This window comes from Rutilus rutilus (assembly GCF_951802725.1).
Source record: "Rutilus rutilus genome assembly, chromosome: 23".
Taxonomy (NCBI): domain Eukaryota; kingdom Metazoa; phylum Chordata; class Actinopteri; order Cypriniformes; family Leuciscidae; genus Rutilus; species Rutilus rutilus.
In genome coordinates, this window is record NC_140233.1 from 1,477,877 (window position 1) to 1,495,808 (window position 17,932).

General features: G+C 45.5%; 1 protein-coding gene across 1 annotated transcript; it reads left to right on the forward strand.

Annotated features, from left to right (window-relative positions):
• The first annotated feature begins 269 nt into the window (after window positions 1–269).
• On the forward strand, window positions 270–16,637 carry LOC311283515 (uncharacterized protein). Its single transcript, XM_084397977.1, has 9 exons — window positions 270–332; window positions 10,681–10,852; window positions 10,987–11,095; window positions 12,214–12,329; window positions 13,370–13,933; window positions 14,184–14,306; window positions 14,390–14,552; window positions 14,904–15,026; window positions 15,687–16,637. The coding sequence occupies exons 2-5, from the start codon at window positions 10,715–10,717 to the stop codon at window positions 13,526–13,528; spliced, it is 522 nt and encodes a 173-aa protein (XP_084254103.1). The 5' UTR covers window positions 270–332; window positions 10,681–10,714; the 3' UTR covers window positions 13,529–13,933; window positions 14,184–14,306; window positions 14,390–14,552; window positions 14,904–15,026; window positions 15,687–16,637.
• The last annotated feature ends 1,295 nt before the right edge of the window (window positions 16,638–17,932 follow it).

Sequence of the window (17,932 nt, forward strand, 5' to 3'; positions counted from 1 at the left end):
ATAAGCATTTTGAAGTGAATTGTATGAAACCATGATTGGGAGTTGTTTAGTTTAACGCTGATATTTTAGCTATTGTTTCTGTTTGTTGTTTTATGCTAATTTAATTTGTTTTTGTGTACTTGTGTGCTGTTCTTTGGAGCTCTTATTTATGTATTGTTGTTGTGTTTTTTTAATATTATTTAGAAATAAATAACTCCTGCTCTAGAACCTTCGTTTATTTGCCACCGCCAGTAAAGGCATAAAAGAAGAAATGCGGAGAACAACATCAGAGGATTTCATCAATTCACCAGTGCGGACAGAAGACGGGACAGGAGGTTTTCATTAGCGCCCAGGTAACACACACATCTAGTGAAGCACACGCCCAGGTAACACACACCATCTAGTGAAGCACAGGTAACACACACACCATCTAGTGAAGCACAGGTAACACACACACCATCTAGTGAAGCACAGGTAACACACACACCATCTAGTGAAGCACAGGTAACACACACACCATCTAGTGAAGCACAGGTAACACACACACCATCTAGTGAAGCACAGGTAACACACACACCATCTAGTGAAGCACAGGTAACACACACACCATCTAGTGAAGCACAGGTAACACACTCACATCTAGTGAAGCACAGGTAACACACACACATCTAGTGAAGCACAGGTAACACACACATCTAGTGAAGCACGCGCCCAGGTAACACACACATCTAGTGAAGCACGCGCCTAGGTAACACACACATCTAGTGAAGCACACACCCAGGTAACACACACCATCTAGTGAAGCACAGGTAACACACACACATCTAGTGAAGCACAGGTAGCACACTCACATCTAGTGAAGCACAGGTAACACACACACATCTAGTGAAGCACAGGTAACACACACACATCTAGTGAAGCACAGGTAACACACACACATCTAGTGAAGCACAGGTAACACACACACATCTAGTGAAGCACAGGTAACACACACACATCTAGTGAAGCACAGGTAACACACACACATCTAGTGAAGCACAGGTAACACACACACATCTAGTGAAGCACAGGTAACACACACACATCTAGTGAAGCACAGGTAACACACACACATCTAGTGAAGCACAGGTAACACACACACATCTAGTGAAGCACAGGTAACACACACACATCTAGTGAAGCACAGGTAACACACACACATCTAGTGAAGCACAGGTAACACACACACATCTAGTGAAGCACAGGTAACACACACACATCTAGTGAAGCACAGGTAACACACACACACACACATCTAGTGAAGCACAGGTAACACACACACATCTAGTGAAGCACAGGTAACACACACACATCTAGTGAAGCACAGGTAACACACACACATCTAGTGAAGCACAGGTAACACACACACATCTAGTGAAGCACAGGTAACACACACACACACACATCTAGTGAAGCACAGGTAACACACACATCTAGTGAAGCACAGGTAACACACACACACACACATCTAGTGAAGCACAGGTAACACACACACACACATCTAGTGAAGCACAGGTAACACACACACATCTAGTGAAGCACAGGTAACACACACACACACACATCTAGTGAAGCACAGGTAACACACACATCTAGTGAAGCACAGGTAACACACACACACACATCTAGTGAAGCACAGGTAACACACACACACACATCTAGTGAAGCACAGGTAACACACACACATCTAGTGAAGCACAGGTAACACACATCTAGTGAAGCACAGGTAACACACACACACCTAGTGAAGCACAGGTAACACACACACACACACACACACACACACACACACACACACATCTAGTGAAGCACAGGTAACACACACACACACACACATCTAGTGAAGCACAGGTAACACACACATCTAGTGAAGCACAGGTAACACACACACACACACATCTAGTGAAGCACAGGTAACACACACACACACATCTAGTGAAGCACAGGTAACACACACACACACATCTAGTGAAGCACAGGTAACACACACACACCTAGTGAAGCACAGGTAACACACACACATCTAGTGAAGCACAGGTAACACACACATCTAGTGAAGCACAGGTAACACACACACATCTAGTGAAGCACAGGTAACACACACACATCTAGTGAAGCACAGGTAACACACACACATCTAGTGAAGCACAGGTAACACACACACATCTAGTGAAGCACAGGTAACACACACACACACACATCTAGTGAAGCACAGGTAACACACACATCTAGTGAAGCACAGGTAACACACACACACACACATCTAGTGAAGCACAGGTAACACACACATCTAGTGAAGCACAGGTAACACACACATCTAGTGAAGCACAGGTAACACACACACATCTAGTGAAGCACAGGTAACACACATCTAGTGAAGCACAGGTAACACACACACACCTAGTGAAGCACAGGTAACACACACACACACACACACACACACATCTAGTGAAGCACAGGTAACACACACACACACACACACATCTAGTGAAGCACAGGTAACACACACATCTAGTGAAGCACAGGTAACACACACACATCTAGTGAAGCACAGGTAACACACACACATCTAGTGAAGCACAGGTAACACACACACATCTAGTGAAGCACAGGTAACACACACACATCTAGTGAAGCACAGGTAACACACACACACACACATCTAGTGAAGCACAGGTAACACACACACACACACACACACATCTAGTGAAGCACAGGTAACACACACACACACACACACACATCTAGTGAAGCACAGGTAACACACACACACACACACACATCTAGTGAAGCACAGCTAACACACACATCTAGTGAAGCACAGGTAACACACACACATCTAGTGAAGCACAGGTAACACACACACACACACATCTAGTGAAGCACAGGTAACACACACACACACACACACATCTAGTGAAGCACAGGTAACACACACACACACACACACACATCTAGTGAAGCACAGGTAACACACACACACACACACACACACACACATCTAGTGAAGCACAGGTAACACACACACACACACACACACATCTAGTGAAGCACAGGTAACACACACACATCTAGTGAAGCACAGGTAACACACACACACACACATCTAGTGAAGCACAGGTAACACACACACACACACACATCTAGTGAAGCACAGGTAACACACACACATCTAGTGAAGCACAGGTAACACACACACACACACATCTAGTGAAGCACAGGTAACACACACACACACACACACATCTAGTGAAGCACAGGTAACACACACATCTAGTGAAGCACAGGTAACACACACACATCTAGTGAAGCACAGGTAACACACACACATCTAGTGAAGCACAGGTAACACACACACATCTAGTGAAGCACAGGTAACACACACACACACACATCTAGTGAAGCACAGGTAACACACACACACACACACACACATCTAGTGAAGCACAGGTAACACACACACACACACACACACATCTAGTGAAGCACAGGTAACACACACACACACACACACATCTAGTGAAGCACAGGTAACACACACACACACACACACATCTAGTGAAGCACAGGTAACACACACATCTAGTGAAGCACAGGTAACACACACACATCTAGTGAAGCACAGGTAACACACACACACACACATCTAGTGAAGCACAGGTAACACACACACACACACACACACACATCTAGTGAAGCACAGGTAACACACACACACACACACACACATCTAGTGAAGCACAGGTAACACACACACACACACACACACACATCTAGTGAAGCACAGGTAACACACACACACACACACACACATCTAGTGAAGCACAGGTAACACACACACACACACACACACACATCTAGTGAAGCACAGGTAACACACACACACACACACACACATCTAGTGAAGCACAGGTAACACACACACATCTAGTGAAGCACAGGTAACACACACACATCTAGTGAAGCACAGGTAACACACACACACACACATCTAGTGAAGCACAGGTAACACACACACATCTAGTGAAGCACAGGTAACACACACACACACACATCTAGTGAAGCACAGGTAACACACACATCTAGTGAAGCACAGGTAACACACACATCTAGTGAAGCACAGGTAACACACACATCTAGTGAAGCACAGGTAACACACACATCTAGTGAAGCACAGGTAACACACACATCTAGTGAAGCACAGGTAACACACACACACACACACACACATCTAGTGAAGCACAGGTAACACACATCTAGTGAAGCACAGGTAACACACATCTAGTGAAGCACAGGTAACACACACACACACACACACATCTAGTGAAGCACAGGTAACACACACATCTAGTGAAGCACAGGTAACACACACATCTAGTGAAGCACAGGTAACACACACATCTAGTGAAGCACAGGTAACACACACATCTAGTGAAGCACAGGTAACACACACACATCTAGTGAAGCACAGGTAACACACACACATCTAGTGAAGCACAGGTAACACACACACATCTAGTGAAGCACAGGTAACACACACATCTAGTGAAGCACAGGTAACACACACACATCTAGTGAAGCACAGGTAACACACACACATCTAGTGAAGCACAGGTAACACACACACATCTAGTGAAGCACAAGTAACACACACATCTAGTGAAGCACAGGTAACACACACACACACACATCTAGTGAAGCACAGGTAACACACACACACACACACACACACACATCTAGTGAAGCACAGGTAACACACACACACACACACATCTAGTGAAGCACAGGTAACACACACATCTAGTGAAGCACAGGTAACACACACATCTAGTGAAGCACAGGTAACACACATCTAGTGAAGCACAGGTAACACACACATCTAGTGAAGCACAGGTAACACACACACATCTAGTGAAGCACAGGTAACACACACACATCTAGTGAAGCACAGGTAACACACACACATCTAGTGAAGCACAGGTAACACACACATCTAGTGAAGCACAGGTAACACACACACACACACACATCTAGTGAAGCACAGGTAACACACACACACACACACACACACATCTAGTGAAGCACAGGTAGCACACACATCTAGTGAAGCACAGGTAGCACACACATCTAGTGAAGCACAGGTAGCACACACATCTAGTGAAGCACAGGTAGCACACACATCTAGTGAAGCACAGGTAGCACACACACATCTAGTGAAGCACAGGTAGCACACACACATCTAGTGAAGCACAGGTAGCACACACACATCTAGTGAAGCACAGGTAACACACACACATCTAGTGAAGCACAGGTAACACACACACATCTAGTGAAGCACAGGTAACACACACACATCTAGTGAAGCACAGGTAACACACACACATCTAGTGAAGCACAGGTAACACACACATCTAGTGAAGCACAGGTAACACACACACACACACATCTAGTGAAGCACAGGTAACACACACACACACACACACACACATCTAGTGAAGCACAGGTAACACACACACACACACACACATCTAGTGAAGCACAGGTAACACACACACACACACATCTAGTGAAGCACAGGTAACACACACATCTAGTGAAGCACAGGTAACACACACATCTAGTGAAGCACAGGTAACACACACACATCTAGTGAAGCACAGGTAACACACACACATCTAGTGAAGCACAGGTAACACACACACATCTAGTGAAGCACAGGTAACACACACACATCTAGTGAAGCACAGGTAACACACACACATCTAGTGAAGCACAGGTAACACACACACACACACATCTAGTGAAGCACAGGTAACACACACACACACACATCTAGTGAAGCACAGGTAACACACACATCTAGTGAAGCACAGGTAACACACACATCTAGTGAAGCACAGGTAACACACACATCTAGTGAAGCACAGGTAACACACACACACACACACACATCTAGTGAAGCACAGGTAACACACACACACACACACACATCTAGTGAAGCACAGGTAACACACATCTAGTGAAGCACAGGTAACACACATCTAGTGAAGCACAGGTAACACACACACACACACACATCTAGTGAAGCACAGGTAACACACACATCTAGTGAAGCACAGGTAACACACACACATCTAGTGAAGCACAGGTAACACACACACATCTAGTGAAGCACAGGTAACACACACACATCTAGTGAAGCACAGGTAACACACACATCTAGTGAAGCACAGGTAACACACACACACACACATCTAGTGAAGCACAGGTAACACACACACACACACACACACACACACATCTAGTGAAGCACAGGTAACACACACATCTAGTGAAGCACAGGTAGCACACACATCTAGTGAAGCACAGGTAGCACACACATCTAGTGAAGCACAGGTAGCACACACATCTAGTGAAGCACAGGTAGCACACACACATCTAGTGAAGCACAGGTAGCACACACACATCTAGTGAAGCACAGGTAGCACACACACATCTAGTGAAGCACAGGTAGCACACACACATCTAGTGAAGCACAGGTAACACACACACATCTAGTGAAGCACAGGTAACACACACACATCTAGTGAAGCACAGGTAACACACACACATCTAGTGAAGCACAGGTAACACACACACATCTAGTGAAGCACAGGTAACACACACACATCTAGTGAAGCACAGGTAACACACACACATCTAGTGAAGCACAGGTAACACACACACATCTAGTGAAGCACAGGTAACACACACACATCTAGTGAAGCACAGGTAACACACACACATCTAGTGAAGCACAGGTAACACACACACATCTAGTGAAGCACAGGTAACACACACACATCTAGTGAAGCACAGGTAACACACACACATCTAGTGAAGCACAGGTAACACACACACATCTAGTGAAGCACAGGTAACACACACACATCTAGTGAAGCACAGGTAACACACACACATCTAGTGAAGCACAGGTAACACACACACATCTAGTGAAGCACAGGTAACACACACACATCTAGTGAAGCACAGGTAACACACACACATCTAGTGAAGCACAGGTAACACACACACATCTAGTGAAGCACAGGTAACACACACACATCTAGTGAAGCACAGGTAACACACACACATCTAGTGAAGCACAGGTAACACACACACATCTAGTGAAGCACAGGTAACACACACACATCTAGTGAAGCACAGGTAACACACACACATCTAGTGAAGCACAGGTAACACACACACATCTAGTGAAGCACAGGTAACACACACACATCTAGTGAAGCACAGGTAACACACACACATCTAGTGAAGCACAGGTAACACACACACATCTAGTGAAGCACAGGTAACACACACACATCTAGTGAAGCACAGGTAACACACACACATCTAGTGAAGCACAGGTAACACACACACATCTAGTGAAGCACAGGTAACACACACACATCTAGTGAAGCACAGGTAACACACACACATCTAGTGAAGCACAGGTAACACACACACATCTAGTGAAGCACAGGTAACACACACACATCTAGTGAAGCACAGGTAACACACACACATCTAGTGAAGCACAGGTAACACACACACATCTAGTGAAGCACAGGTAACACACACACATCTAGTGAAGCACAGGTAACACACACACATCTAGTGAAGCACAGGTAACACACACACATCTAGTGAAGCACAGGTAACACACACACATCTAGTGAAGCACAGGTAACACACACACATCTAGTGAAGCACAGGTAACACACACACATCTAGTGAAGCACAGGTAACACACACACATCTAGTGAAGCACAGGTAACACACACACATCTAGTGAAGCACAGGTAACACACACACATCTAGTGAAGCACAGGTAACACACACACATCTAGTGAAGCACAGGTAACACACACACATCTAGTGAAGCACAGGTAACACACACACATCTAGTGAAGCACAGGTAACACACACACATCTAGTGAAGCACAGGTAACACACACACATCTAGTGAAGCACAGGTAACACACACACATCTAGTGAAGCACAGGTAACACACACACATCTAGTGAAGCACAGGTAACACACACACATCTAGTGAAGCACAGGTAACACACACACATCTAGTGAAGCACAGGTAACACACACACATCTAGTGAAGCACAGGTAACACACACACACATCTAGTGAAGCACAGGTAACACACACACACATCTAGTGAAGCACAGGTAACACACACACACATCTAGTGAAGCACAGGTAACACACACACACATCTAGTGAAGCACAGGTAACACACACACACATCTAGTGAAGCACAGGTAACACACACACACATCTAGTGAAGCACAGGTAACACACACACACACATCTAGTGAAGCACAGGTAACACACACACACACACACATCTAGTGAAGCACAGGTAACACACACACACACACACATCTAGTGAAGCACAGGTAACACACACACACACATCTAGTGAAGCACAGGTAACACACACACACATCTAGTGAAGCACAGGTAACACACACACACATCTAGTGAAGCACAGGTAACACACACACACATCTAGTGAAGCACAGGTAACACACACACACATCTAGTGAAGCACAGGTAACACACACACACATCTAGTGAAGCACAGGTAACACACACACACATCTAGTGAAGCACAGGTAACACACACACACATCTAGTGAAGCACAGGTAACACACACACACATCTAGTGAAGCACAGGTAACACACACACACATCTAGTGAAGCACAGGTAACACACACACATCTAGTGAAGCACAGGTAACACACACACACATCTAGTGAAGCACAGGTAACACACACACACATCTAGTGAAGCACAGGTAACACACACACACACATCTAGTGAAGCACAGGTAACACACACACACATCTAGTGAAGCACAGGTAACACACACACACATCTAGTGAAGCACAGGTAACACACACACACATCTAGTGAAGCACAGGTAACACACACACACATCTAGTGAAGCACAGGTAACACACACACACATCTAGTGAAGCACAGGTAACACACACACACATCTAGTGAAGCACAGGTAACACACACACCATCTAGTGAAGCACAGGTAACAGACACACCATCTAGTGAAGCACAGGTAACACACACACCATCTAGTGAAGCACAGGTAACACACACACCATCTAGTGAAGCACAGGTAACACACACACATCTAGTGAAGCACAGGTAACACACACACACCATCTAGTGAAGCACAGGTAACACACACACACACACACACCATCTAGTGAAGCACAGGTAACACACACACACCATCTAGTGAAGCACAGGTAACACACACACCATCTAGTGAAGCACAGGTAACACACACACCATCTAGTGAAGCACAGGTAACACACACACACACACACACCATCTAGTGAAGCACAGGTAACACACACACACCATCTAGTGAAGCACAGGTAACACACACACCATCTAGTGAAGCACAGGTAACACACACACACACACACACACCATCTAGTGAAGCACAGGTAACACACACACCATCTAGTGAAGCACAGGTAACACACACACCATCTAGTGAAGCACAGGTAACACACACACCATCTAGTGAAGCACAGGTAACACACACACCATCTAGTGAAGCACGCGCCCAGGTAACACACATCTAGTGAAGCGCGCGCACAGGTAACACACATCTAGTGAAGCGCGCGCCCAGGTAACACACACCATCTAGTGAAGCACAGGTAACACACACACCATCTAGTGAAGCACGCGCCCAGGTAACACACATCTAGTGAAGCGCGCGCCCAGGTAACACACACACCATCTAGTGAAGCACAGGTAACAGACACACCATCTAGTGAAGCACAGGTAACACACACACACCATCTAGTGAAGCACAGGTAACACACACACACCATCTAGTGAAGCACAGGTAACACACACACACCATCTAGTGAAGCACAGGTAACACACACACCATCTAGTGAAGCACAGGTAACACACACACCATCTAGTGAAGCACAGGTAACACACACACACACCATCTAGTGAAGCACAGGTAACACACACACCATCTAGTGAAGCACAGGTAACACACACACCATCTAGTGAAGCACAGGTAACACACACACACCATCTAGTGAAGCACAGGTAACACACACACACCATCTAGTGAAGCACAGGTAACACACACACCATCTAGTGAAGCACAGGTAACACACACACCATCTAGTGAAGCACAGGTAACACACACACCATCTAGTGAAGCACGCGCCCAGGTAACACACATCTAGTGAAGCACGCGCCCAGGTAACACACATCTAGTGAAGCACGCGCACAGGTAACACACACGCATCTAGTGAAGCACGTGCACAGGTAACACACATCTAGTGACACACTGAGAGTCTTGAACCTGTAACACTAGTGTTGAGGCTCTCGACTGCATTACTAGTGTTAGCATGGCATCTCTAGTCTTTAGTATTGATTAGATGTGTGTTGTGTTGTCATTCAGAGTCGATGTGCGGTCTGTCATAGCATAGGATAATTTCTCTCTTGTTTTCACAGTCGTCCACCAGCACCATCTGAGACTCCTATACTCCAGCCTCCTCTACAGCCTCCTCTACATCACCCTTTCTCCATCTTTGTCCTCAAGCCTTCGCACTCCCGCCTTGTGGACGAACATCAAAATGGAAGAAAGGAGCGCAGCATCAGCCGTTTACACTCATGGCCAGCAGAAGTGTTCTTCACTGATGATGGCCAAACTGGACCACCTCACACGCTCAGGTCACGCATCCAGTGACGAACTCTCAACATCTGCTGTTTCTGTGAGTTTAATACTGTAATTTACCTACAACCTTTGTTTGTTAGCCGCCAGTAAATGCATAAAAGAAACGTGGACGAACATGAACAGAAGATTCAAAAAAAACAAAAATGGATCACCCCGTCTCCTATTTTCCAGTACGGCCAGAGGAAGGGGTTAGAGGTCGCCTTCATTAGCGAAGGCCAGCCCAGACCACTCTCCCAGGTCACACATCCAGTGACGAACTCTCTCAGCCGCTGCTGTTTCTGTGAGTTTACTCCTGTAACCTGTTGATCATCAGTACTGAGAGTCTTGAACCGGTAACACTAGTGATGAGGCTCTCGACTGCATTGCTAGTGTTAGCATGGCATCTCTAGTCTTTTAGTATTGATTAGATGTGTTGTCATTCAGAGTCGATGTGCGGTCTGTCATAGCATCATTAGTTTTCTCGTTTTTGTTTTCACAGTCCTCCACGCTGTCCTCCACGCTGTCCTCCACGCTGTCCTCCACGCTGTCCTCCACGCTGTCCTCCACGCTGTCCTCCACGCTGTCCTCCACGCTGTCCTCCACGCTGTCCTCCACGCTGTCCTCCACGCTGTCCTCCACGCTGTCCTCCACGCTGTCCTCCACGCTGTCCTCCACGCTGTCCTCCACGCTGTCCTCCACGCTGTCCTCCACGCTGTCCTCCACGCTGTCCTCCACGCTGTCCTCCACGCTGTCCTCCACGCTTCCCTCATCTCCTTCAATCTTTCCCTCAACACTCCTCCACCTTCCCTCCATCTCCTTCCTCCATCTTTCCCCTTAACTCTCCTCCACCTTCCCTCATCTCCTTCCTCAATCTTTCCCTCAACGCTCCTCCACCTTCCCTCCATCTCCTTCCTCCATCTTTCCCACAACGCTCCTCCACCTTCCCTCCATCTCCTTCCTCCATCTTTCCCCTTAACGCTCCTCCACCTTCCCTCCATCTCCTTCCTCCATCTTTCCCCTTAACGCTCCTCCACCTTCCCTCCATCTCCTTCCTCCATCTTTCCCACAACGCTCCTCCACCTTCCCTCCATCTCATTCCTCCATCTCCTTCCTCCATCTTTCCCCTTAACGCTCCTCCATCTTTCCCCTTAACGCTCCTCCACCTTCCCTCCATCTCCTTCCTCCATCTTTCCCACAACGCTCCTCCACCTTCCCTCCATCTCCTTCCTCCTTTCCCCTTAACTCTCCTCCACCTTCCCTCCATCTCCTTCCTCCAGCTTTCATTCTCCTCTGCTTTCTCCACTTGTCCTTTCCCTCTAGTCTCCCTGACCTTCCCTCCATCTCCTTCCTCCCTTCCTCCACTCCTCCTCCTCCACCTCCACCTACCCTCTACTCTCCTCCTTCCTCCACCTTTCACAGCACGGGTCCGAGTCGGGCAGGAGGAGTTCCCAGAGGGGTCCGGGAGCAATAAGAGGGCGGCAGCGGCTCTAAAAGCTCTGGAGGAGCTGAGGAGAAGAGGGTCGCTGCTGGAGAGGGTGAGGGAACGACTGACACCACAGAAACAGTGACCATAATGGTCAACGGTCCCCTTCAGATGATATTTTATTCATTTGTAATCTGTCATCAGTTATTGTAATCTAGTCTCTGAAAGATGATTGACACTGACAGCTAGTGCTAAAACTACTCCGACTAGTAGCCATCAGTGTCTGGGACTGTTTTCCATTGTTATTCCAGGTAAAACAGACGAGACGCACCGCAGTAAACCTGTAGCGACCCGTATGGCTTCTAGAGGAGACGCTTCAGCCGTTTAATACAGAACTAGAGTCAGGCGTTCACTAACCGCTAGGGTTGTGCCAATAGACGATAGTATCGCGTATTGACGATAGTCAGAGATATCGCAGATGCCTTTGACGAGATCAATACTGCAATATTGGCTCGTTTTCCCATTAATGCATTTTATTATTATTATTATAAAGCTAGTATTAGGAAGTACAAAATGTTTTTAAAACAGACTAAAAACACTTCATCCCCACATCAAAGTTTAATTGCAAGGTGATCCATTGTCAAGAGTGTTTGTTTTAACAGACGCATTATTCTTATACAGACTCAAGAATTGATTGACCCAAGAAATGATTCAAACGTGTTCTCATCTCGTGTAGAAGTAGGCTAGTCGAAATGCTGCATGTGTAACGGCATGAGAGGATAATGTGTGTCTGTAAATTTCCCGCTGAAATACTGTGAGTCAGACTCAGATACACCTCACTATACCTGGAAATAACAAGATCTAGCCTATTAATGGGTGAGTCCACCTTAGCAAAATAGAAAAATATTATCATATAAAAAAATGAAGTAATAAAACAAGCAAATTAATGAGTAAATAAGCAAGTTAATAACCAAATAAGTAAGCCCCGCCCCCTCACGATAATATCGTGTATCGCCGATCTCACAGGCTGATGATAGGACGATATGAAAATGGAGCATATCACCCAACACTACTAACCACACGCTTTCATTCCCATCTGATTCATCTTCTGTGTGTCACATGATGTAATCTAGAGTTTCTCTATCCTAGCAGAGACTCGGAGGACGGCCACGGCTGCAGGACCGCCTCAGCCGGCAGTGTCTCTCTGGCCTGTGGTGTTACGCTGCCGCTCATGAGGAGGAGCTCACCCTGACATCAGTGGAGCGGACTGGGCTCCCCAATTCACAGAGGTTAGGGTTAACTCAGGGTTAACTCCTCATGAGGAGGAGCTGGTAGAGCAGACGGGCCCCCAATTCCCAGAGGTACACACACTCACTCTCACTCTCGGCAAGTGTATTTATAGAGCACCTTTTATACACTATGGCAATTCAAAGTGCTTTACAGGAAGGAATTAAAATAATCACAAAATAAAAGCAAGAGGAAGAACGACAAATAGTCATAAAAGGAATTAAAAGAGTAAAAAGATTATACAAAGATAAACTTCTCATCTGGTAAAACACCAGTGTATCAATATTTTGCCCAGTTTTACTGTGAGATTTCCCCATGGTGATTACACTGTGTCTGTGGTGTTATTTCGGAGAAATCGATTGGACGTCTCCAATAGACCCGATGTTTCCCTAAAGTCGGACCCGAGGAGCCCTAGGACTGACTCACGGGGTAAACATCACTGAGCTTACTTAAGCTGGACTGTGACGCTATTTTCTTCTGGAAACAAACTTTGTTGCATTACTTTCCTGTTATCTCTGTAAAGCTGCTCTGAAACACTCTGTATTGTAAAATGTGCTGTATAAATAAAGGAGACTTGACTCTCACACACATCTAGACCTCATCTCATTGTGTCCTCACTGTCATGATCACGTTTCACACACCTGTCATCCACTCTTCTCACGGTCTCTCTGTCTCTCAGGTTCTCCTACCAGGTGAAATTGGGGGGCGCTCCTTCCTCCCCATGAGCGGCTCCTCAAAGCAGCAGGCCAGAGAGAAGGCGGCCCAAGCAGCCGTGGCCATCCTCCTCACAGAGGTCTCTCAGGTACTCGCTCACTCGCTCGCTCACTCACTCACTTTGACTGTCAGTAGCTTTTCACACTGAAGCTTGATCTATGATGTCCACAGCATTCCTGCAGCTCCCGGAGACGGACCCCAAGACACAAACAGGCTCCCTGACCCTACAGTAGCTCCCGGAGACGGAACCCAACGGGCTTTTGGACCCGGACACAAACAGGCTTCTGGACCCGGACCCTGGGCAGCTTCTGGGCCCCACGTTAAAAGACTTAAGGTTATGATCATCATTAAGAATATTAATTTCATCAAGCTTTTCTATGAGCTCTTTCATTCAGCAGACTCTTGTATGCTCAGAAACAGTGTGTGTTTCAGTTCATCCTGTGATATGATTCAGCTTCTGCTGTGCAAATTATTCACTTGTGTTTGTTTCAATTTAATCTTCAGATGGAGCTGGACTGAAAAAAAAAATACAAATAATTAGAAATAATACAAATAGAGTAAAAGACTAGAGTTAAAGACTAGAGTTAATTAAAAAGACTAGAGTTAGTCAGAGTAAAAGAGTATTTGGCCCGAACTCTCGAAGAATAAAGATTATATTCTCCTTCCTCATCTTTCTCTCTGTCAGGTTCACGGTCCGGGTCCGGGTGGGGGACGAGGAGTTCCCTGAGGGGTCCAGGAGCAACAGGAGGGAGTCAGCGGCCCGATCGGTCTGGAGGAGCTCAGGAGAAGAGGGTCTCTGCCGGAGAGGGTGAGAGAACGACTGACACCACAGAAAGAGTGTGATGACCGAGAGAGGAACAGGAACAGGAGAAGTGGGAGCTCTAGAAAGATGGAAACTGCAGGAGAGATGAGAACTAGTCCGTAGAAGTCCAAGATCCGGCCGTGAAACAACCAAATGTGTTTCTGACCTCCTGTGGCGTTTAGGTGCAGGTGCTCGTGGGGAGAAACTCACTGACATTAGTGGAACACACACACACACACACACACACACACACACACACACACACACACACACACACACACACACACACACACACACACACACACACACACACACACACACACACACACACACACACACACACACACACACACACACACACACACACACACACACACACACACCTTTTAGACCATCTCATTGTCCTCAGCGTCATGAAGATCCATGTCTCTGTCTCTCAGGTGAAGATGGAGCCGCAATGAAGATTATTATCATTAAGAATATTAATTTCACTAAGCTTTTCTCTGAGCTCTTTGATTCATCAGACTTGTATGCTAAAGCGGCTCAGAAACGGTGTGTGCAGTTCAGAAACGGTGTGTGTAGTTCAGAGTTTCAGCTCATCCTGTGATTCACTTTCAGATCTTCTGCTGTGCAAATGATTCACTTGAGTTTCTGATTCACTTTCAGGTCCGTCTCCTTGTCCGGCCTCCTTCACCTCCTCCGTCTCCTCGTCCGACCTCCTTCACCTCCTCCGGCCTCCTTCACCTCCTCCGTCTCCTCGTCCGACCTCCTTCACCTCCGTCTCCTCGTCCGGCCTCCTTCACCTCCTCCGGCCTCCTTCACCTCCTCCGGCCTCCTTCACCTCCTCCGGCCTCCTTCACCTCCTCCGGCCTCCTTCACCTCCTCCGGCCTCCTTCACCTCCTCCGGCCTCCTTCACCTCCTCCGGCCTCCTTCACCTCCTCTGTCTCCTACTCCATCTCCTCCATCTCCTCCACCACTGTTTTTACTGTTCTTTTGAACTGTTTTTATATTATGGGGTTCAGTTGTATGTCCTGTTTTAGAAGCACAAGCTCATTTTAGCCATTTAAAATTATTTGTTTTTTTTTTTGTTTTTTTTGGTTACCTCTTTAAGTGTAATTATGTATTTTATTGATGCAGTGAGTTTTAGTAATGGTATGTTCCAATTAGTTTTAGACTGTTTTTAATGTTCTGTACTTTTAATGCACTTAATGTTTAATGTTAACTTAATGCTTTATTTGCCTCTGCTTTTAAATAAACGTCTTGCTGCTTGTTCCTCATCTCTGCTGTGGTTCTTGTGTCCGTCGGCTGTGATCACATGATCTCAAACTCTACAGTCTGTAGGATAAAGTGTTTGTTTGGAAAATAAAGTGAAGCTTTTGTTACTTTTGTCCACTTTCATAAGTATCAGTCCATCTAGATTTGTTCTTGTTTTCAGTTCAGATTTCTCAGTCATGTTTTATTGCTCATGTCATGTGATCTCTCCCTGTTTGGCTTTGTGTAATTTAATGCTTTCCTCAAATGGAGTTGTTCAGAACTGGACAGACACTTAACATCCATATTTCCTCAATCTGTGTTTGCGTCAGAAATTAAGGTTGTATTTTAGATTAGATGCAATCTGAATGTTGTATTTCAAAACATAACTTTAATGTTCCAGTATTATAGTTCCTGATATTTAATAGTGATATTCTGCTGTTATTCAGCAGTGTTGGGTCTGTGGACTCTGAATATAATGCAGTTGTAGATTGTAAAGATGTTCAACAGTCGTTACTGACACTGTCATTTAGTCAGATATATTGTGTGTGTAAAGAGTCTTTGGGTTTGATCAAGTTCCTCTAAAACCTCTTTCAGATCCAGAAGACACAGAAACCCAGAGACGATCATCTCCAGAGTCTCTCAAACACAAAACCGATTCAACAGGCAAGACAAGAAATGAAACTTTCATCTGATCATCTTCAATAAAGCTTGTGATTCATGAAAGAAAACTCTTTCTCTGTTCCTAAACCGTTACTGTCTGTGTGTGTTTTCTGAAGATGGACATGAACACACGTGGGCTGATAGATTACTCTCTGACAGGTTAGTCTAGTTAAAGAGTCTGACCTGTGCTTGAACTGAACCAATGAGTGTGAAGATCAGTCCATTCAATCCCATCATGCATCTGGCCTCTGAGTAACTGCAGGCCGCTAAAGCTCAAGGCATCCATGCATTAAAACTCTCTCACGCAGAAGAAGATCAGGAGCAGAAGAACTCAGCGCTGCTTTACACCAGGAGAAACTTCACCTTCAACTCTTTAAATCACAGGAGTTTACTGTTCATTACAAACAATCCACTTCTGGTCCTGATGGAGCTCTGAACCTCCAACCCGTTCTGAACCACAACTGGATATCTAAAGATATTAAAGCCTATATATGATTATAAGTGGGAGATCCTCATATCTGAGAGTCCTGGGGTCTCATTTATAAAACTGTGCGTAGGAACCTTACTAAAAGTGTACGTGCGCCCGAAAGCCAAAAATGGCGTACGCAAAAAAATATTCGGATTTATAAAACCGTTCGTACGCCAGAACCTGCGCAGAATTCACTTTATAAATCCCAGTTAGCGGAAGATTGTGCGCACATGCGTCTCCACCCGAAATAACCATATATGGAGCTTACAACGCCTAGTTTTACTATGCAGATCCTCATCTGCATATCATTTGCATATGATTATTCATCCACGTGATAACGTTTAACGGTACAAGACACATTACATTAATAAAAATCAAGTAGTTGCCTATATCTTGCCTTGTTTTTGAATACATAAATCAAATAGTGTAAAATACATTTCAGAGAAAGTTTTTCTCACTCTTTTCCACTGGCCGAATTGTATTTTTAATTGATATTTTTAATGGAAACAGATAGGCCTTGGGCATTAT